Source organism: Lissotriton vulgaris, chromosome 2_1, assembly GCF_964263255.1.
Source record: "Lissotriton vulgaris chromosome 2_1, aLisVul1.2, whole genome shotgun sequence".
NCBI lineage: Eukaryota > Metazoa > Chordata > Amphibia > Caudata > Salamandridae > Lissotriton > Lissotriton vulgaris.
This window is the reverse complement of record NC_141687.1, coordinates 1,700,736,875-1,700,758,831: the sequence shown is the minus strand read 5'-3', so window position 1 is coordinate 1,700,758,831 and position 21,957 is coordinate 1,700,736,875. Positions and strand designations below refer to the sequence as shown.

At 44.8% G+C, this 21,957-nt stretch overlaps 1 protein-coding gene across 4 annotated transcripts in view; it reads right to left on the bottom strand.

The window, feature by feature from the left end:
* The window catches only part of LUZP1 (leucine zipper protein 1), a 246,131-nt gene that overhangs the window by 75,158 nt on the left and 149,016 nt on the right, over positions 1-21,957 (bottom strand). For all 4 annotated transcript variants that reach the window (XM_086957677.1, XM_086957675.1, XM_086957678.1 and 1 more), the window contains exon 2: positions 474-3,809. In XM_086957677.1, the coding sequence (XP_086813803.1) occupies positions 474-3,662 (3,189 nt within the window). In that variant the 5' untranslated portion in view covers positions 3,663-3,809. The remainder of the gene's footprint in view (positions 1-473; positions 3,810-21,957) is intronic.

Sequence of the window (21,957 nt, the reverse complement as noted above, 5' to 3'; positions counted from 1 at the left end):
AATAGCATTTACATAAACACACAAGAGGCAATGTAACAAAAATAAAAGAGAATGATTCTTGATAATCAAATTCAACATAACAAAACAAACAATTTACAAGCTAGCGGTATGTATTTTCAGAAGGCAGGTGCCTCTTCCTGTATATAAATATAGCAGAGGAATGTGTTATAAAGAGGTACAGAGAGCTGTTTAAGTCAAACTACATTTCTAGGAAGGAGTAGCCCTGCTGGTTAATCTTTCCTCTGCTTGACTGTCTTCACATTCTTCATCACAGTACTGGAGGCTAGCATTTCATTAAGTACTAAATACTTTTACTTAAATATTCCAAACTTTCTAATAAGTGTAAAGGTAAAGCCTCAGGAGAGTCTTACCAAACTGCATACCTCTTAACACAACCTGAAAACAAGTATACAACATGCACTCCTCATGGTATGTAGTCGTATAAACCAACAAAAAATATATTTTTTACTTACTTCCAACGGAATGTGATTCCAAGAAGAAACTGGTGATTCACCGACATAACTCCTTCTTGCTACTAACTCAGATGCACTCAGGCTACTTTTACTCCTTCTGGAAACCAAATCAGGAGGCGTGTTCATAGAATTAATCATAGCACTTGTCCTTCTTGAGTACTGGTCACGAGAGCGTACTCTAGTAGGTCTCGTGTTTGCATCTATTAAATTGTCAAGTCTTGCTGAAAGATCTGAGACATCTTTGTTTCGATCTGCTTTTGTATCCGGCTCTTCTAAAGGACTAAAGCTATGCCTTATCCTGCTCACACTGTTAAGGGGGTCATGTGTTTTTGCTTCAACTGAAGGACTGGCATTCACATTAGAATGACTTTTCCAGGATATTGTCTCCACAGCAGATTCATTGTTATTATTTACTCTTGCATCTGTAGAGCTCACAGATAAGACACTTCTTGAGATTAAAGACTCTGGCTCATTTTGAAAAGCTACATTCTCAGGTTTTGTTGTCTCAAGAGTGATACTCTTATTTATAGATATGTCTACAGATGTGCCATTGTTGTTTGAAATCAATGGGAGATCACTTGAAGTTAGTATAATACTGCTTGTTGAAGTCACCCTTTCTTTTTTTGTTACACACGTGCTAGATCTTGGGCTACCAGGCTCTGAAGGGTAAATTGTTATACTGCTGGTCATTTTACTTGTTACAGGTTTAGGGGATTTAAGTCTTTCTTGAGTGTCAATTCCAGATCCACCCATTATTTCTTTCAAATCTTTTTCAATAATTACAGGTTTAATAATCGCTTTGGATCGTAATGCTTCTCTGGGACTAAAAGGCTGTTTGACTTGTGCACGGACTGGAGTAAAATCATCAGAGTTGTCAACAGAATTTGAATACGCTTTTGCCAACTTCTTAGATTCCGTTTCTGTTTTGTTTTCTTTTTTGTCATTTTCAAGGATGGCGGTCCTAGCAGTCACTCTGGTTTTTGCGGTTTCTCCAGCATAATATACACCTTTGCGTTCAAGTTCAGGTTGAACAGAGACCCTGGTTTTCTCTTGTCCAAAATCACTGACATTCTCATCTGCATCTTCTGAATTAAATTTTCCATTTATAGATGCATTTGTTATAATCTTTGATACTAAAGGTTCCCTGCTGCTGGACAGTTTCCTTGTTTCAAGTCCAGAGTGTACATCTTCATTTTCCCCATGACCTTGACTTGAAAGGGTGGTTCCTTGGTTTCTTGAATTCTGCAAGTACCTCGAGGAAGAACGAGGTGTTGTGGTCTGTGATGTAGCATCTAAAGGCTCCGCTTCCTCATTGTTTAAATATTTGCTTTGTGAAGGCGCCATGGAAGAAGAAGTTGTCACTGTTGTTGTTACAGGTGAAGAGGTAATCGAGGAAACCACCAGTTTCGGTGACTGTGTGCAAGTGTTTGAAGATAAAGGAGTTCCATTTTCAAGTGTTGTGCTACTGTGGCTGGAAGTAATTGGAGAAGACATCTCAGAATTAATTGTTTGACTTTTCCTACCTGTTCTCTCGCTTGCCAGCACAGATTGCTCCACTTTGACTTGGGACTGATTTTGTGTGGAAGTGTTAACAGAATAAACCTCACCAAAAGTCCTTGGTGTTTTTTGTGGTCTGTTCTTTGGTCCACTTTCATTTAAAGGTTTTGAAGAGGTCTTCCATGATTTACTGTTATGCTCTTGAGCAGCAGGTGGGTATCTACTAAGTACAGAAGGTTGTTCTTTAGATTTTTTCGCATCATTTTGAAAGGAACCAAGAACGTCTTTAGATGCAGACAAATGTGAAACAGTTGCTGCTGGTTTGTGGTCTGCTCTTTTTGGAACGTCAATCACTGAATCAGCCAACCCAGAGGAACTAAATGCTGCTGATCTCCTATTTGTCGTACTTGTATTGAGGGACTGTCTGTTACTGGAAGAAACGTGGTCCTGATTTTGACTGAGGTCTCGGCTAGAAACCCTCTCCCTTCGAGATTGTGGTGAATGCTCTCGTGATTTGTATTTTGCAGTAGTTTCACTTCTGTTTCTAGGCTTATCATTATAGAATCTCCCAGCGCTAGCAATTTCTTCAGACTCAGCAATGCCATTTTCCAATTCCTTTCGTTTCTGAACTTCGATTTTCAGTTTTTCCAGCTGTTCAGTCAGCAATACATTTTTACTCTTTTCACTTAAATATCTATCATTAAGAGCATTATTTTTTGCATTCATTTGTTTCAGTTCTTCCTCTATAGATTTCAGATGACAGACCTGAGTTTTAAGTTTTTCGATTTCTTGATTTAGATCTTTGATTTTGTTGTCTTCTTGGTTTTTATTCTTCTCATTTTCCAGCACTCCTATTGTTTCATTTTCTACAGATTTTACATAATCCAAACTGCTTTTTCTTTTACTTTCCTTGGCTGGAAGTTTGGAAGAAAAATCATCTTCAATTCTTAGATCACTTGTTTCTAAATTACATTTTGTTGATCTTTCAAGAATAACAGACGTATTTCTAGTTTGATTTGTGTTTATTCTATTGTTTTGCTCCAATTTTTGCTTTAAGTCTTGAATCAACTTTTCATTTTGCCGTTCTTTTTCAAGAAGCTGCTTTCTTTCATTAACAAACATCAATGTCAAAGATTTAATCTTTTCCAGCTCTGATACAAACTGTTGTTCCGTTTTATCTATTTTAGCTTCAGATGCTTCCATTTCTTTTATTCTTGCCTTAAGGACCTCCAAGTCAGCGGATAACTTTTTTGACACATTTTTTTCTTCATTAAGGTTAAGACATAACTGAGTGCACTCATTTTTACTTTTACTGAAAGCCTCTTCTAACGTCTCTAGCTCTGTCATTCTCTTTTGAAGGTTTTCAATTTGAGATTTGAGCTTAATAGTAGCATATTCCTCCTCTTCAAGTTTTTCTTTCATTAATCGGCATAAATCTTCCGCTTTTTTTACTTCTTCATCCTTCCCTTCAATTTTCAGAACCCTTTTCCGTAACGATTCCACATCAGAAAGCATACTAGAATTACTACCTTCTGCCTGGATAATCTTATCCTGCAGATCAAGGACCTCATCTTCTGCTTTTTGTAGGTTTTTGGTTGCTTCCTCCAACTCATCAAGGCGCCGCCCAAGGCTCTGTAGCTTGAATCGTAGATGTCGATTAGAAGTCTCCTTAACACTTGTAGGTTCAGCCATTATTCAAAGCAGGTGAGATCTAGGACAAGTGTCCAGAACACTTCTACTTATCCTAAATAGGTCTTTAATGAAATGTTAATGCAGAGTACGTTATCCTTTGTCGCTCTGTAGTGTTCCACATGCATAGAAACAATGGACCATCTTAACCTAGAAACAAGAAAACAATATAGTGAGTACCAATAAAGGAGATATATATATATTTATACCAATTACATTTAATACTAGTGTACCCCTATGTCTTGTACATTTAACAAATTTAAACATGTATATATTTGTCTTAATATCAGTGGTAAGATTGCAATGTAACAATCAGGAAACATTTCATCTGAACAAGCAAAACACATTTTTACTGTATTCTTTACCATATTTCTGCCATGGGCTCAAAACAAGAATTATGATCCATCATGTAGTACTTTTTTATTGTTATGTGGAACGTGTCAGTAACAACAACATTTAAAGTCTCAGAGGGAAAGTGTACAGTGGTAATTTTCAGGTCCTGCCACATGTCCTCATACTTTCACTCCTAATGTGTCACCAATTTCCTTGTCCTTACTCAATAAATAGATATGGAAAGTTTTTTCTAGCTGCAACTACACAATGTAAACGTTAGGTAAGTCAATGTAAAGTTTGTAGTGAGCGTCATTGCAACATCTCGAATCTTGTTTGCTCAAGTACACGGCACAGCAAAAGGCCCAAATACATAGCAGCGTGAGTTGCTATGCCAGTTAAAAAACAAAAGCTAATGCAGGGTTCTCCAGAAGGCAGAGAGAGGCTCAGGTACTCAACAAAGATGAAAACCAATTTCTGCAGGTAGACAGACAGTAAAGCTGGGAGAGGCGACATTGCAAGGAGTGGTGCATGTTGTTAAAGAAGAGATATGGGAAACTGCTTTCCCACAGCAAGAGAATAATGCAAATTGCATTCTATAAATCTCTGAAGAAACGTGTGGAGCAACAGATATTCCACATCGTCTGCTAATAAATGGCTGCTGGAGGATTATGTAGTGATGGTGTAATGGGAAGAAGAACAAAGCACAGAGATGAGATAGAGGGAACTGCAGGGACAATGGTGGGTGGTTTAAATCGTAGAGATCCTATTAACCCACACACATCCAGCAAGAGAAGCAGGTGGAGAACATGGTAAGTAGAGCAAAGAGTTATCCTTCTGTATAACCAGACCTGGGATTGAACATGCCCTGAAATAAGCTAGTGAGCTAGGCTAGTGCCACTGCATTATGAAGTGCACAGACTTACGCACATAGCAACTATGTTAAGGGGGAACATGACAGAATCGCTTCGAAACACAATGTTGCAGTGCTTTGAAAACTAAAAAAAAAAAGGAGATCTTAATTCCTAAGAGAAGGCCCCTATGCACAGCAATGAGAAAATAAGCAATAATTTAGTCTTCTTTGTTAGAATCCATACATTTATCATTCCAATACAGATCTGTTGAAACATGGCCAAAATCAAGTATGTATACGCATGAACATAAAAAAATGCTGTAATCTTTAAGTAAAAAAAAAAAAAGAAGCAGAGGGAGATCAGGAAACTCGAGAGGCTGGCCTAAGCATTCACTGGGAATAAACAGAGAATTAACTGAGGAAAACAGGACTTTGGCTCTTCATTTGCCTAATGTGCTGTATGGCATAAAAGAGTTAAACCTTATAAAATATAGATAACAATGGACATCAATTCAATTATAAGAATGTCTTTATCCGGCAATTTTTAGGCATACAAGTACACTAACAATAAAAATACATATTAAGATTGCACACAAATCCACATTAAATTAAAGTAGTGCGTTTACGTTTTGGGCCCCTACATTTTTTCTCGGCCCCAGCTTGATAGATGACCAGAAAACTTTCCATGCACAAACTATTCAAAAGGTAGCACCTTTTTGGAAAGTTTCGTGGAGATTAGTCAAAGGTGGCCAATGTTATTAGCAACAGACAAAAAGCAATTCCTATTGGAGCACTGACCTATATATAATTAACTAGCTAGTACTGTTTAATTTTATCAACAGCCACAGACCCACTACAAAAGGTGTTTGAGATGCACATGTGTTCCCAGACCACAGGCTAAGAACCACTGATCTAAAACATAAGTGCACATAATCTCACTCTACCTTTTTGATGGACGTCTTTGATTCACTCCTTCATTCAAGTTTCCCCTTCCAAATTAATTAGGAGTGCTACATTAATACTTTAAATACTATACATAATTATATCCAACATTTTTATAAGTAGCATGAACTGCAACATTTCCCTTCCCCTCTTATGCATGGTTTATTCCAAATCCTAAATTTAGGAAGGTATATTAAAAAGGAATGTCTAAGGGAATATTGTTGAGTGTCAAAATATTGTTAATTGCTCACAGCATGGGATTTCATCACTTCAACTAGAGTAAAAAATTTGAATAATGAAGCTGTAGACTTGTCTTGGTATCAGAATGTGGTTTTTAGTACTGCAGAGAAATGATTTTATATCTTGGTTAATTAATTGCCGATCCACTTGAATTGGTAAAATGCTTAGGCCCTGATTCAGAGTTTATCTGGTGCATAAATAGGACCTTAATATTCACAAATAAGTATACCTTACAGTAAGTAACTTAATGGGTGTGATAAATACCAATTATTATATGTTTTTGGAGAATAGTACAAGTATTTTGGTGCTTACTTCACCAAAATCTACATGGCACAGTAAATTACACGTTTTCCTCTTAAATGCCACCAAGTTTTACCTGCTGAAATTTAACAAAGGGCGTCATATTTAATGCACGCAGTAATTAACCAATGCAGTAAATACTACCCAACTTGGAATTCCGAACCCTGCACAGAGGTTTATACATGCGGTCTGAACATTTCAATCAACTCTTAGGTACGGCTTTAGAATATGCAAACATTTTTGAAGAACAGATAGTTCAATTGTAATGGTTTTTAGGCAATGCTAATTAAAAGTGCCTCCATTAAATAAATCTATCTGAACGGAGTGCAATATTGGATTCACATTCTGGTGTACGGTACCGCCTCTAATATCTATAATTGATTTATGGTCTGTTTTGTTTTATCAGCAACATTTTGCCTTAATAGAGAAGGGTTATTCTTGGCAATCAATGAAATTGGCACATCTACACACTTGTGCCAATTAACTTTAGTTTAAAAAAAGATTATATTTATTTTGTATGATCTCATGCCCAATTTCTGGGAAACGGTAGCCTCGGAAGTCCTAATTTTGATTTAGCTTTATTTCCTCATCATAGTCACTAATGCTTCAAGCATGATAATAAAAAGTGTGGACAACAGACAACTTCCTGTTGTCCCTTTAATCAGATCACATGGTTTCCATAAGGTAAACACCCAATCAAAAATAAATGCAGATATGAGTGGAATGAGGTACTTGGGTCCCCTAAGGAAGTGGGCATCTCGGCGCGAATGCGGCTAGTACAACTCAAAATACTACACAGGGTCTATTACACTAGGACCATGTTACACCGCATTCATAGGACGCCACTTCCATACTGCCTTTGTGGGTGTGGGGAGGAAGGAACATTTTTCCACACCATATGGGAATGCCCCAAGATTAGGGAATACTGGAAGCAGATACTCCGCACAATTTCACAAGCATTGAACCAGTCGCTGTTGCCTAACCCACAGAGGTGCTTACTAAACATCTGGGAGCCTACTGACCTCTCCAGATATGACCAACTTTGGGTCACGGTAGGATTAATGGTGGCAAAACGAGACATCGCACAGCGCTGGGGTGCGGCAGATCTGCCGACCAAGTCACAATGGTGTCTGAATATGGGCAGGGTGATGGTGACCGAAAGGGCAGTTTATTCTAACCAGGCCTGCCCAGAGAAGTGGAATAAGGTCTGGACAAAATGGAATGTGTACAGGGGGGAAATCTGTGCTCCCTTGCTGGAAGATGACCAAGAAGTCTCTGACGAGGAAGAGGAAGAGGGGTGAAGCTGGGTGAGATGGATGGGACGGAGGGAAGCCAAGGATACCGTAAGGGGTCTCCTCTTCAAGATTGTCATGTGGGAAACAGAGAATGGATGTCAGGGTAAAATAGGCGGGGGGCGATCGAATACCGGGGCACGAGATTAGAATAGGCCTCTCTTGAGAGGCATTTGTAACTCGAATTGTGTTGATTCATGCAAGACCGTAATGCCATTCCTATTGTTTTAGGTTTAAGTTTGTTGGTTTGTTTTTTTTCCAAAAATTGTAAAATCCAAAAAACCTCATTCAGTGTCGACACAGATATCTGAGATGCACTTTTATTTTGCAGCAACCTCCATTGTACATATACAGTCATTAGTGACTTAGAGACTATTTCGAAATGCTGCATTTTGAGTTACGAACTGTGATAGCGGCCGGCCCACTGGGTTGTAGGCATTCCGCTGTGTAATATACAATGTGCAATAAAGGTTTTTGAAAAAAATAATAATAAATGCAGATATAAACATATAAGATATCATCAGAACTGCCAATTGTTCAAAGACTTTCAACATAAGAACTTGACATCTGAAAATTTGTCATTAATAGGGCACATTTTGGGCTTTGTTCTTATATAGGTCAGCCCAAATGTGGCAGGCAACCCTCATACGATGTTTGAAGTAACTTTAAGTAGAGGTGCTTTAAACATACAAACTTGATCCTTACAGGCATCATGGAAAGGGGCGACCACTCGGTCCCCCCGAACGTATGGCGGAGTGCCTCGATCCCCCCGGGAAGCCATTTTTGGGCGGGAGGCGCGTCTCGGCTGGTATGCCCGAAGCGGCGTAGCCGGGGCGCGCTTTTTCCCGCCCTAGAGTGGGCTGGCCGAGACACCGACGCAGCCAGCCACGCCCTCGGGGCGGGCAGGGGCGGGTTTTCGCCCGCCCTGAAGACGGATAAAAAGAGACGCAAGACCAGAAGACGTCCTCTTGTTCTTGTGCTCCGAAGCTGCACCTCCTCGCTACACGTGAGCTCGGGACGGAACGAAGAGCCAATTTTGAGCGTTTTGATCTTTTTCTTTGTCTTTCAGATACTTCCTCGGAGATATGCCCAAGAAAGGCGCAAAGAGAATGACGACCGACCAGATGGTGCGGGCCCTTTGCAAAGAGGTGTCCGACATAAAGAAACGGTTGGCGGAGCGAGACGGGGAGGAGGGTTCGGGCCCTGCGCCGGCTGGAGGGAGACCTAAGAGGCCGAGAAGGGTTCCAGCCGGTGGAGACTTCCCGGTTCCCTCTGCCCCGCTCGAGGCACCGACCCCAGTACCGATGGAGGGGGAACCAATCCCCGTTGTCGTCACCCCGACTTCCAAGGAAGACATGCCCCCCGAGCTGGCAGCACAGCTAGCAGCATGGTTGGGGGATAGTAGTGATGGCGCCACGGCTGCCGAGGCACAGGCGCTGATAAAAGGGCTTCGTGAGAAGAGAGATGCAGCTAAAGTGACTACGCCGTTGGCGGGAATAGACAAGCCGCAAGCGGCAGATGCTGCGTCCGGTTCAGGTAAGCGGCCATTGCCGATTGCAAGGGACGAGTCAGCACCCTCTCGTAGAGAGAGATTGGGACAACATGTGCCTTTAGCTATAAAGGAAAAGATCTGGGCGGGGGAGTACGTGAATATTTTCTCCTTGCTTGTTGATCATTATGAGGTGGAGCATGTTAAAAGTCAGAAGGACCTAATGCATCCGAGTGTTTGGCGCGCAAAAATGGCCGCCTTTAAGGTAAATGAGAATATTGGCAACTGGGGCAATGCGTGGGGTATTTTTACATCAATTTTGGGGGAACGTAGGCCCGAGTTGCTTCCAGAGTTTCCCATTTATCAATCACGGATAATGGGTTACTCGACAGCATATCAAGGTAACCATTGGTTTTGTTATGACAATCTGTTCAGGAAAGAAAAGGAGCATAACAAGAGTTTGACTTGGGATTGTTACGATTCTGTAACATGGGATAAAATGAAAGAATCGGGGATGTTAAGAATGCCATTGGTTGGGAGCACTGTTGTTGATTACTCCCGCCAAAATGGGGGGACGCCCTTTCGACCAAGTACGAGCACCGACGATCAGTCGAGGCCCGCAGGCAATACAGGAAGAAAGGGTTTCTGTTTTAACTTCAACAAAGGGAAATGTACCAGGCCTCCGGGATTGTGTAAATTCAAACATGAGTGTAGTACGTGTGGGTCATCCCATCCTGAGTCATCGTGCAGAGCCAGAACGGGTGAGAATGGGGGTAAGGGAGGCGCCAAACAGGTCTAATCTAGTCCGAGGGGCGCCTTTACCAACCCCGATTGATACCTTGGCAATGATTCCCTGGCTCAGCGAATACCCGGATCGTACTTCTGCCGGGGTGCTGCGGAACGGTTTTACACATGGTTTCCGCATCCCGGTGGGGGACTTTCAGGGTGTAGGGATGTGCAAAAATCAGCTTTCCGTTTTACAACATACAACTGTAGTGCAAGAGAAAATTCAGAAAGAGGTTAGCCGGGGACGGGTCGCGGGCCCGTTTAGTGTACCCCCGGTGCCGGATTTTGTTTGTTCTCCGTTAGGGGTGGTCCCCAAGAAGGACCCAGGTGAGTTTCGCTTGATCCATAATCTGTCTGCTCCGCATGGTCTTTCGGTGAACGAAGCAATCGATCCAGAAGTTTGTTCGGTGCGATACGCATCGTTTGATGAGGCAGTAGCCATCTTGAATCGCCTGGGGCCCGGGACGTTGATGGCGAAGTCAGATATCGAGTCAGCGTTCCGGTTGCTCCCGGTACACCCAGACGATCAACGTCTTCTGGGATTCGGGTTCCAGGGGTCATTTTACATGGATAGGTGTATGCCAATGGGATGCTCTATATCATGTGCTTATTTTGAGCAATTCAGTACTTTCCTGCAATGGGTATTCACTAAGAAAACGGGTTTCCGAAATGTAATGCATTACCTTGACGATTTTTTGTTCCTTGGCCCCGCCGGAAATCCCGAATGTGCCCAGGCCTTAGCTGAATTCTGTGTGTTGATGGGTCATTTTGGCGTGCCATTGGCACCAGGTAAAACTATGGGTCCCACGACTTGCCTCGAGTTTTTGGGGATCGAGTTGGACTCAAGGGAGGGGTGTTTCCGTTTACCAGCTAGCAAAGTGTTGAAATTTAGGGCTGCCCTCCAAGTATGTTTAAATGCATCTAAGGTTACACTGCATCAGTTGCAACAATTAGTTGGAAAGTTGAATTTTGCCTTGAGGGTGATCCCAATGGCTCGCCCCTTTTCCCGCTCAATTGCCCAGGCGAGGGTTGGCCTAAAAGATGGTCATCATCGCACGAGGTTATCTGCCGAGGTCCGCCAGGACATGCGGATTTGGTTAGCATTTTTGGCGGACTTCAATGGCCGAGTCGTCTGGAACAAGCCAGCAGTGTCCTCCGAAGAGCTTGGGCTATGGACAGATTCAGCAGGAAGCATAGGCTTTGGCGCCATCTTCGGCACAAAATGGTCTGCACAAAAATGGCCCCTATGGTGGCACGAGAAAGGGCTGACGAGTAATATTGCTTTCCTTGAACTATTTCCCATTCTGGTGGCCCTGAGAACCTGGCCTGAAGGGTTCAGAGATCATTCTGTCGTGTTCTGGTCCGACAATATGACCGTGGTAGAATGCATCAATAGTCAGGCAGCCCGTTGTAAATTGATGTTGAGGCTGCTTAAGGAAATTGTCTTACTGTGTATGCAACTGAACGTGATATTAATTTCAGTGTTCTTAGAGAATGTTTTTTGTAGGATGCTAGTTCGGCTAGGAGAACCTCTGTATTAGAGATTATGTTAAGGTTAGCCAAACATCGTAATGTGATAATGAAATTGTACATAACATGAAAACGTTTAATGTTTTAATTTTTTGTTTTAATAAATACGGCCGGGATGGTCACTCCATCCCACATCCAAAAACTTTAAGAACTGTTTCCGGTTTCCCTCCTTTTGGGGATTGTGTTGAGAGGGGGTGGCGGGTATCTCAGCCATATGGAAAGGGGCGACCACTCGGTCCCCCCGAACGTATGGCGGAGTGCCTCGATCCCCCCGGGAAGCCATTTTTGGGCGGGAGGCGCGTCTCGGCTGGTATGCCCGAAGCGGCGTAGCCGGGGCGCGCTTTTTCCCGCCCTAGAGTGGGCTGGCCTAGACACCGACGCAGCCAGCCACGCCCTCGGGGCGGGCAGGGGCGGGTTTTCGCCCGCCCTGAAGACGGATAAAAAGAGACGCAAGACCAGAAGACGTCCTCTTGTTCTTGTGCTCCGAAGCTGCACCTCCTCGCTACACGTGAGCTCGGGACGGAACGAAGAGCCAATTTTGACCCACCCACCAGCCCCTGAGGACAGCAAGTTGTTGTGCAATAAAGTGAATTTATAAGTTTGTTTTTTCCATTTCGTCTACAGGCTGTGACAGTATCAGTTTGTTGTTAATCTTAATAAAGTATGGTGAATATCGTCTAGGTTGTTACGATTAAAATGATTTGATGTAGTGTTGCAATTTTAGCATGTTCTTTCGGTCGTAGCGACCAATGTTTTCATAGGTTTGAGTAAGAATTGTCGTATTTATTTTTGGTAGGCGGTAAGGTCATGATCGGTGAGCACTAATTGGTAGATCCCTATGAGTGGGCGTCACCCAACACGGATGGGAGCGCTCGGGAGAGGTGGCCATTGGCCCCTCAATGGGGAGGCGGTCCCGTCTAAGGGCGGGTCGCCGGAAGTAAAGGAAAGGCGGTCAAGGCCCCTTCCTTTGTAGGAGGGGTTACAGCCCCCTCCTGGGGAATTTCCCGGGGCCAGTGTCATCTGCGACGGCAGATGCGGTAAGTTGTGTGGGGTGGGGAGAGGTCAACGATACCTTCTAGATACCACACACAAGTGTTCGAACGACCTTTAAATGGCGTCGAGTCTTAAGTGCCCCCGTCAAGTCAAGGGAAATTGTTAGTAGTTGCACTTGAGGTAAGCCTCTGTGCTGTCGCCCCTCCCAAGTGGGAGGGGTAAGTCTGGTTAGGGATCTTGACACCGGTTATGACCTTGCCGTTGGCCCTTAAACGTTAGGATGTACAATTTCAGTGTTCTTAGAGAATGTTTTTTGTAGGATGCTAGTTCGGCTAGGAGAACCTCTGTATTAGAGATTATGTTAAGGTTAGCCAAACATCGTAATGTGATAATGAAATTGTACATAACATGAAAACGTTTAATGTTTTAATTTTTTGTTTTAATAAATACGGCCGGGATGGTCACTCCATCCCACATCCAAAAACTTTAAGAACTGTTTCCGGTTTCCCTCCTTTTGGGGATTGTGTTGAGAGGGGGTGGCGGGTATCTCAGCCATATGGAAAGGGGCGACCACTCGGTCCCCCCGAACGTATGGCGGAGTGCCTCGATCCCCCCGGGAAGCCATTTTTGGGCGGGAGGCGCGTCTCGGCTGGTATGCCCGAAGCGGCGTAGCCGGGGCGCGCTTTTTCCCGCCCTAGAGTGGGCTGGCCTAGACACCGACGCAGCCAGCCACGCCCTCGGGGCGGGCAGGGGCGGGTTTTCGCCCGCCCTGAAGACGGATAAAAAGAGACGCAAGACCAGAAGACGTCCTCTTGTTCTTGTGCTCCGAAGCTGCACCTCCTCGCTACACGTGAGCTCGGGACGGAACGAAGAGCCAATTTTGACCCACCCACCAGCCCCTGAGGACAGCAAGTTGTTGTGCAATAAAGTGAATTTATAAGTTTGTTTTTTCCATTTCGTCTACAGGCTGTGACAGTATCAGTTTGTTGTTAATCTTAATAAAGTATGGTGAATATCGTCTAGGTTGTTACGATTAAAATGATTTGATGTAGTGTTGCAATTTTAGCATGTTCTTTCGGTCGTAGCGACCAATGTTTTCATAGGTTTGAGTAAGAATTGTCGTATTTATTTTTGGTAGGCGGTAAGGTCATGATCGGTGAGCACTAATTGGTAGATCCCTATGAGTGGGCGTCACCCAACACGGATGGGAGCGCTCGGGAGAGGTGGCCATTGGCCCCTCAATGGGGAGGCGGTCCCGTCTAAGGGCGGGTCGCCGGAAGTAAAGGAAAGGCGGTCAAGGCCCCTTCCTTTGTAGGAGGGGTTACAGCCCCCTCCTGGGGAATTTCCCGGGGCCAGTGTCATCTGCGACGGCAGATGCGGTAAGTTGTGTGGGGTGGGGAGAGGTCAACGATACCTTCTAGATACCACACACAAGTGTTCGAACGACCTTTAAATGGCGTCGAGTCTTAAGTGCCCCCGTCAAGTCAAGGGAAATTGTTAGTAGTTGCACTTGAGGTAAGCCTCTGTGCTGTCGCCCCTCCCAAGTGGGAGGGGTAAGTCTGGTTAGGGATCTTGACACCGGTTATGACCTTGCCGTTGGCCCTTAAACGTTAGGATGTACAATTTCAGTGTTCTTAGAGAATGTTTTTTGTAGGATGCTAGTTCGGCTAGGAGAACCTCTGTATTAGAGATTATGTTAAGGTTAGCCAAACATCGTAATGTGATAATGAAATTGTACATAACATGAAAACGTTTAATGTTTTAATTTTTTGTTTTAATAAATACGGCCGGGATGGTCACTCCATCCCACATCCAAAAACTTTAAGAACTGTTTCCGGTTTCCCTCCTTTTGGGGATTGTGTTGAGAGGGGGTGGCGGGTATCTCAGCCATATGTGTCAGCATACTTGTTTAATTACATCCCAGGTGCTCAGATGTACCACAAACAGACTATTCTAGTACTACTGTGTCCCCGATAGTTATTTCAGTTTTTACTCGCGCATGTACTGCATTGGGGAAGACTTAGGACGAGGCAAGTTCAGCTACTCAGTAGCATTTTTCAAGATCCAATATCTATTAAGATTTGTGACCGTACAACCACCCTAACTATATAATAGGGCTAGCAATCCCCCTTCAACAATAACACATTTACCTGCCAAAACAGGTTTGTTAGCATGCCAGAAAGTCTCGACAATTTAATCAGGGCAACCGGAATGTGAATTAGGAAATACAGAAACCTGGGCAAGATGATCATATGGTGGATTCCTCTCAGTTATGGACAGCTGTTAATTCTGCATCTCTAGCCATCCGATTTTCAGGTCTTCCAATTGCAGTTTCATAGTGCTCTCTGATTTACACTGTCAAATCTCTGCTCCCCACTAATTCAAGATTTGATGAAGTATTATTGTTACCCAAAACAAAGTTCTTTCCTAGTCTCAAATGTCAAGTTAACGAAAGGGGAAAAGGTTTAATGTGCTCTCTACGTCATGAAGAGGCCAAATAACTCACCAGAAAGGTAAACTTCCCCCATCGACTAGGTACATAAATACCGAGATATTCTCAGAAGCAGAAATATATTAGCAAATACCTTCATTATTAAATAAGGCAATAAATATATATTGTATCCATTAATTTTCAGTGATGGTGCACACCAGTGACACGAATGCAAGCAAAAAGTGAATTAATGGGCACCATAGTGTGCAATGTCACTTATGCTGATGACTCTTAAATTCTCTTTTCTATTGCTCTTCAGAAACAGGTCTCAACATCCCTTCTTGCTATCGAGGCCTGGATCACCACACCTTTTTCTAAAATTGACCCAGTCTTTCACCCACTCACACAACTTGTGATATCCACCTCTTGTCTTTATTCCACCTATTTTTTTCTATTCTTTATTCTTCAGCTCGAAACCTAGAATCTTGCACCTCTACTTGCTTCTGTAACCAAATCATGTCAATATCGTCTCTCTAATGTCCGTAAAGTCAAAACACGTATTCCATTTTACTAACTTAAATGGCTACTGCAAACAATGGTGCTTTATCACCTCAATCACTATTCATCTTTATACGTAGGCTTGCATAACTGGATTCCAATACAGTCGGTTAGACCTGGCATCCTTGGCGTGGTATTCCTCCAACCGTTTTGCCTTCACTCACCTATTTTTACTGAACTCATTTTTTTGGCATAAGGAATCTGCACTTTATCCCAGCTAACCAGGGATAAAGTGCTGGTTCTCACTCCCTGAAAACATGATAAAATTGGCATACACCTAATTGCCACATTTATTTTACTTGCAAGTAAATAAATGGTACTATATAAACCCAGGGCCTGTAGATGAAATGCTACTAGTGTGCAGCACCACCTCTTGTGCCACCCACTAAAGTAGCACTGTAAAACATAGTCTCAGGCCTGCCACAGCAGCCTGTATTGCAGTTTTAAGCAAGGGCTGCCTAACATGCCACTGACGATTGCAGCTCACTCCTAGGTCTTCCTGTCCTAGACAGTTTGAAGCCAAACCAAGGAAAGGGGGAAGGTTAGACAAAGTGGGCATTTCCGCCCATAGGCTGGCAATGGGTGTAAGAATGGAAACTACTGGCCCCCTCGTTAGAACACTACCTGCGGAAGAGTCAGAAGAAGGGCTGTCCCGTTGTCCGAAGAAGGAAGACTGGACCTGCTTGCCTTGATCCGAGGCTCTCCAGAACCGACTCAAAGGGTCAGTTGGCTGGCCTCCTGTCTGAGGTACAGAGACAGCTAGCTCTCAGATGCCTCTCCTGCAACAGCCCGACATCAACTGGGTCGTGCCTGAGCCCTGTTGCTGGTCTCTTCTGGAGTGAATCTTGGTCCCAAGGAGGTGCCCCTCAAATTCCTGGACCCCTGCTTGGCATCAGAGGGAACTCATCATGCCACAAAACTACAAGTCCTGAGCTCCAGGTGAAGATCCAGAGGTTTTTGGGCTAGTCCTGATCGCAAATGGACTATCCGAAAAGCCACGTTGATGTGAAGCTGCCCACTCTGCATGCCAACGGTGATACTTCACGTTGACTGCCAATGCAAAGCTTTTTTTTAAAATTGATTTTATTGGGTTTCATACATCTCAATATGTAATCAGTGCAGCTAAAAATGATCTGTCTAATGATATGCAAACGATAAACATTCAACTTACTCCACCCCCAATGAGTCAGTACCGCAATGCAAACGTGGTATTACATAGCATGTTCAAAGAAGGGCTCCAGCCCGTCAGCTAAGACGACAATAAGTACATTCAGCCAAGTATAAATTCTCAGTAAATTTTGAAGGGTGCACATTACCGGACAGGGCAGGCGGAACATCGCTGAGCAGGAATAATCATGCCAATCCTGCAGGTGACCCCACAGATGTATACGCCTCTGGGTTGGATAACACGTCCGCTATAGTACCCCAGGCCTTGCTATTTCAATCTTCCCTATGCCTCTCCTGGCTTCTCATAGGAGTATCCTCCCCTCGAAGCCTGCCCATTTTATTAATTCTCTTATCCACACAGGGATAAGAGGACGCCCCGAGGACTTCCAATTTCTCACTGTCTTTCGTTTGGCAAGTACAAATTCCAAGTGCTGGAACTTACTTGTGACTTGTCTTAGATGAGTGGGGAAACCATCACAATGAACAATGCCCAGGGGTATGGGGAACATCTCTCTTGAGAATCTCTTCCAGCGTGTGGAAGATCCCTTCCTAGAAAGCGGTTGGAATAGGGCACACACAGAACATATGCAATATGAGCTTTCCCCTTTCCACATCTAGGGCATGCTGCGTCTGTCACTTAGAAGAATTGGCACAGGCGCTCTGGAGTCAGGTACGACCTATGTAAAACATAATAGTTAATGAGTTTAAAGTGTGCATTGCGAGAGACTTTGTGTGTTCCATCTAGGATGTTGTTCCAGTCCCTTTCAGCAATAGGAATGCCCAAGTAATTCTCCCATCTGGATCATAGCGTTTCTAGTGGCTGTTGCTGGTCTGCTTGCAACGCTATATACAAACAGGAGATGTCTGAATGGTATCCGCAGAGAGAGCTATGTATTGACAACTCTGTGATGTAGGAGGTTCTGTGGTGCCCGTGTTCCAGTGTGTGCGTATTGCTGTTGAGAGTGCCCTGTGTAGAAATAAGTGTCCCTGGGGTAAATCAAATTCCACACGGAATTCCTCGAATGGGAGCAGTTTTGAATCCCTGAGAAGGTCTACTACTCTTGTCGCCCCTGCCTCAATCCAGAGGTCAAGGATACGGAAGTTGCCACCATGCGGTAATGCTCATAGTAGGTCTAGGGGTAATTTCGGGGAATAGGGAATTTTAGCATGCATCTTCTGAAAACCTCTGCCTCAGCATTTAGTTAGCCATCACTTGCAGCTCCTCGGAGTCATTAATAGGTGACCTTCTCCCGGGAGAAACACTCTATAGAGGTCAAGTAGTGGCGGTATAAAGGGGCCCGGTTTGACGATGTGCTAGCCCCTGGATCAGACATTGAAACTGGGATACAATATAATATGTCTCCAGATCAGGGAGCCCCCCCCCCCCCCCCTCCCTGCCGTTGTTGAGCACTGTAGCATTGCTAGCGTAACTCGTTTGTGTCTTGTTCCCTAAAAAAACGCAGGGAGAAATTGATCCAGCTCCTTAAATAATGCCTTTGGGGCCCAAAGTGGGTGTGTAGCAAAAATAACAGAGAAGGCGGGGTAGTGCCACCATCATCAGGAGAGCTATCCGGCCTGCCACAGAGCGACAGCGTCCTCCGGAAGTTAACGGAGGACCTCAGAGAACAAACAGCTGACCCCACGTTCCCATCTAGGAGGTCAGCATGGCATGGTCATGGTAAATCCTAACTCCAAGGTACATCAAGCATTGGGGTTCCGATTGCAGCTGGGCCAGTCCCTACGGGGGGGGGGGGGGCCTATAACCCAGCCCCACAGGAAAGAGCCTGGATCTCTGTCAGCTGACTCTCAGTCTAGATAACAGTCCAAACTCCTCCAAAATGGATCAAGCTCGTTTCAAGTGGTCTTCTCTGTTGCTCAAGAAGGTGAGTAAGTCATCTGCATAGAGCACTGATGTCGTCCAATACGCAAACCTCTGTACAGACACCCAGAACGAGCCAAAGCCAACAAAGGCTCCATGTATGATGAGAGCAGATAGCAGGGGAGACATGGGGCAACCCTGCCGTGTTCCCTGTCCCACCGAATAACCTGCTGTAATAGTCCTCCCTGTGCGTGTCCTAGCCATAGGACTAGTATATAACAACCGAGTCTATGTAATGAAACTCACACTGTACCATACGGTACATCACTTCGTATAAGTAGTGGCTTTCCAGACTGTTGAATGCCTTTTCAATATCTACAGCAAATACCGTTGCCAACCTCTTTATCGTTCGTCCTAGCTTATTGCCAGTAGTCATCGGATGTTAACCGTTGTATTGCGGACTGGGATAAATACTGCCTGATCTGGGTTGATCAATCTAGGCAATAAGGGCAGTAGCCTAACTGCTAGGATTTTACTCAGAATTCTGTAATCGATGTTGAGCATCGAAAGCGGGAGGTAGGCGGACTTGTCATAGGCAGGCTTACCCGGTTTTAGGACAGGGGCTATCACTGCTTCCTTGTTAGTGTCCGGTAGGGGTGTTAGTGTCTGGTAGGGGCCCGGTAGCCTTGTCCACCATGCATAAAGTAACCAATTTAGGTATTAGCTCTGCAGAGTACATGGCGTAGAATTCCACTGGGAAACCATTGGTTCCCAGGGTCTTATTACGTGCTATGCGTTTAATGCCAACTGTTATCTCCTATGAAGTAATATCCCCTTCGAGGTGTTTCACCTCCTCCTCTACAAGTAGTGGCAAAGGTAAGTTCTCTAGGTATGTTCGTATCGCCGCAATGACCTGCGTGGCCGAGCTAGTGTATAGGGTTGAATAATAGCGGGCCAATATGTCATTGATTCCTTCTTGCGTGTATGTCCCCCTCGTGTCCTCTAGCTCCACTATGGTCGAGCTACGCTTGTCTGGACTGGTCAGGTAAACCAGCAGAGAATCCGATCCATCCCGCCCTGCAGGTGTTCTATCCATGTATTGTTTACAATCAAAGCAACTTGCATCACCATCACCTCCTTAGCCTCAAGGAGTTCTGTCTGCAGCTCAGGATATCCTGGTTGTCTGATTTTAAGGACTTGTAGCACTCTATTAGCAGTATGGACTTCCCCCAGCAATGTGTGCCCGATACCCTTTCAATTCAGATAAACAGTGCTTTAGGAAAGAAGGATCTGCTTTTATGGGTACCCCCACTTTTTGCTGATGTTGTCCTATTTTAGGACTTGTCTGACTTAGACCCTGCTAATCGGGACCCCAGTCACTGTGCTTCTTCCCTAAATTTGACAGTGGTAAGTACTTTGGTACCTTCCCAATTGTCTACATGTGTACCCATGTAAGTTCCTAGTATATGATACTAAAGTAACCAGGGCATAGGTACACCAGTGATCTCCAATGGGCTGCAGCATGTATTATGCCACCCATGAGAGACCACTCAAACTGTGACTACAGTTATGCCATTGCAGCCTGCGTAAGTTGGTGCTATGAGGCACAGGGTCAGACTGATTTGCATATGGCCATGTCTGAACTGGGGTGGCGGAGTGAGCTAAAGAACGGTGATGGATTAAACCCAGATCAGTTGACTGGGGGTGAGTGTTTGTATTGTCAACGCTCTGTCCATCATCACCTTTGGTTTTTCTTTGTTCGCCCTAAGTTGGCAGGGTATGCTCAGACGTGAGTCCCTTGCTCACTTTGCCACTGGATTCAAGCAAGCCCAGCTGAAGACGGCTGTAATGCCAGAAACCGGTCCTGGGAAGCTTGATTCCGGTCCAGGGAAGATCTGGCTAGGCAGTTCGGGCTGGACTGTTCCCATGAGGCACAGGGTCAGACTGATTTGCATATGGCCATGTCTGAACTGGGGTGGCGGAGTGAGCTAAAGAACGGTGATGGATTAAACCCAGATCAGTTGACTGGGGGTGAGTGTTTGTATTGTCAACGCTCCGTCCATCATCACCTTTGGTTTTTCTAAGTTGGTGCTAGCACCACTTACAACAGATTTAAGTTTCCATAAATCTGAGATCACAGCACGTAAAACCTATGTCACCCCTAAGGCAGGCCGTTCAATCCTGAAGGCAGGCTGCTAGGTTATAAGTGTAAGGGGGCACCCACTACAAACCCCGGAGTCAATTCTCCGGGCTTTTTAAGTGTGGTCAGCTATCTTCATACATATAGTGGCAATGCATCATTAACTGCATATTGGTTGTGCTGAACCAGGGCATGTTTGATATCAGATATGTTTGAATCTTACCCCTGTTACTGGTTTTCGAGGTATGATTACATGCATTGGGGGGCTCCTCTGGGAACCCCCTAATACTACCAGTAACAGCCTTTCAGGGTCTGCCAACAATCTAGTGCTGCTGTCGACCTCAGACACGATTCAACCCTCCTACTGCTGAGCTGAGCTTGAGTAGGGGAAGGTAGAACATTAGGTTTCCTGTCACAGGAAGGTATGACCACCTCCTAGACAGGTCTTAGTGTATTGGGCCATGGTGGGGGCGCTTGCCAACGCCACCAGACTGCTTTGAAGAGCACATTTGCTGCCCTCCTTGCATACACCAGTTTGAGCCAGTTCAGGGAGCGCTTGGCTCCTGCTATGGTACAAAACTGGATAAAGGACAAGGGAGTATCCTCCCCTTTGTTCAGCCCCTCCTCTGGGAGGGACCCGTGAATCGTTCCAACACTTTCCCTAAGTTACTTGAGGGCTCACCTGTGGGTGGCTCTTCAGATTCATTGTGGGACAAGATTCAAACCAGAAACCACTGCAAATTTGACTGTCTGGGTGCCTTGGACTTTGCCTGGAACCAAGACTGCACCAAGGAAGACTCATTCTGCTACTGGTCTCGCTGTCCTGCACGTCTTCATCGTATGTGCTTCATTCTGGTTTCTGTCCAGGCTGGTGGGCATCAAAGATACCAAAGGAATCTCCCTTGGAGGGAAGGAGTTACTCCCCTGCATCTGCAGGTACCGTAATGAAGCCGACCGGTCAGCTGCTCCTGACATCCAACGGACTACGAAAGGCTCAGCAACACAGGTAGTGTTTCTGCAACTCCCTCAAGGTCTGACCTGTCCTCTAAGCAAGTTTGAGGCCAGTAGCCCTCGTGGGAAACTCTATGCACTGACCAGCCATGCTTTTGCCAAGAGGCTTACTCCAGAGATCTTCGGGCTTCAAGAAGCTCCAGCCTCCACCATCTCTTCCTGACAAGATCTTTGTCCTCCCCGCATCCGTAGCACCATGGACCTGCATCTTCGGTGAGCTGCTAGAGGTCCTCTTGCGACTCCTGTGCCTTAGGTCTGTGGGTCCTCTTGAGGGTATTCTTTGGCGTCAGTGGGCTCTCCAGCTTGCTCAGGGCCTGCTCTGACTTTCCTGCAATTGGTGAGCTCCTTCAACCTTGCTGGTCCCAACCTTGTACCTTTTTTGTTTACCACGTCTGTTGCTGCTGCCAAGGCTTGTTG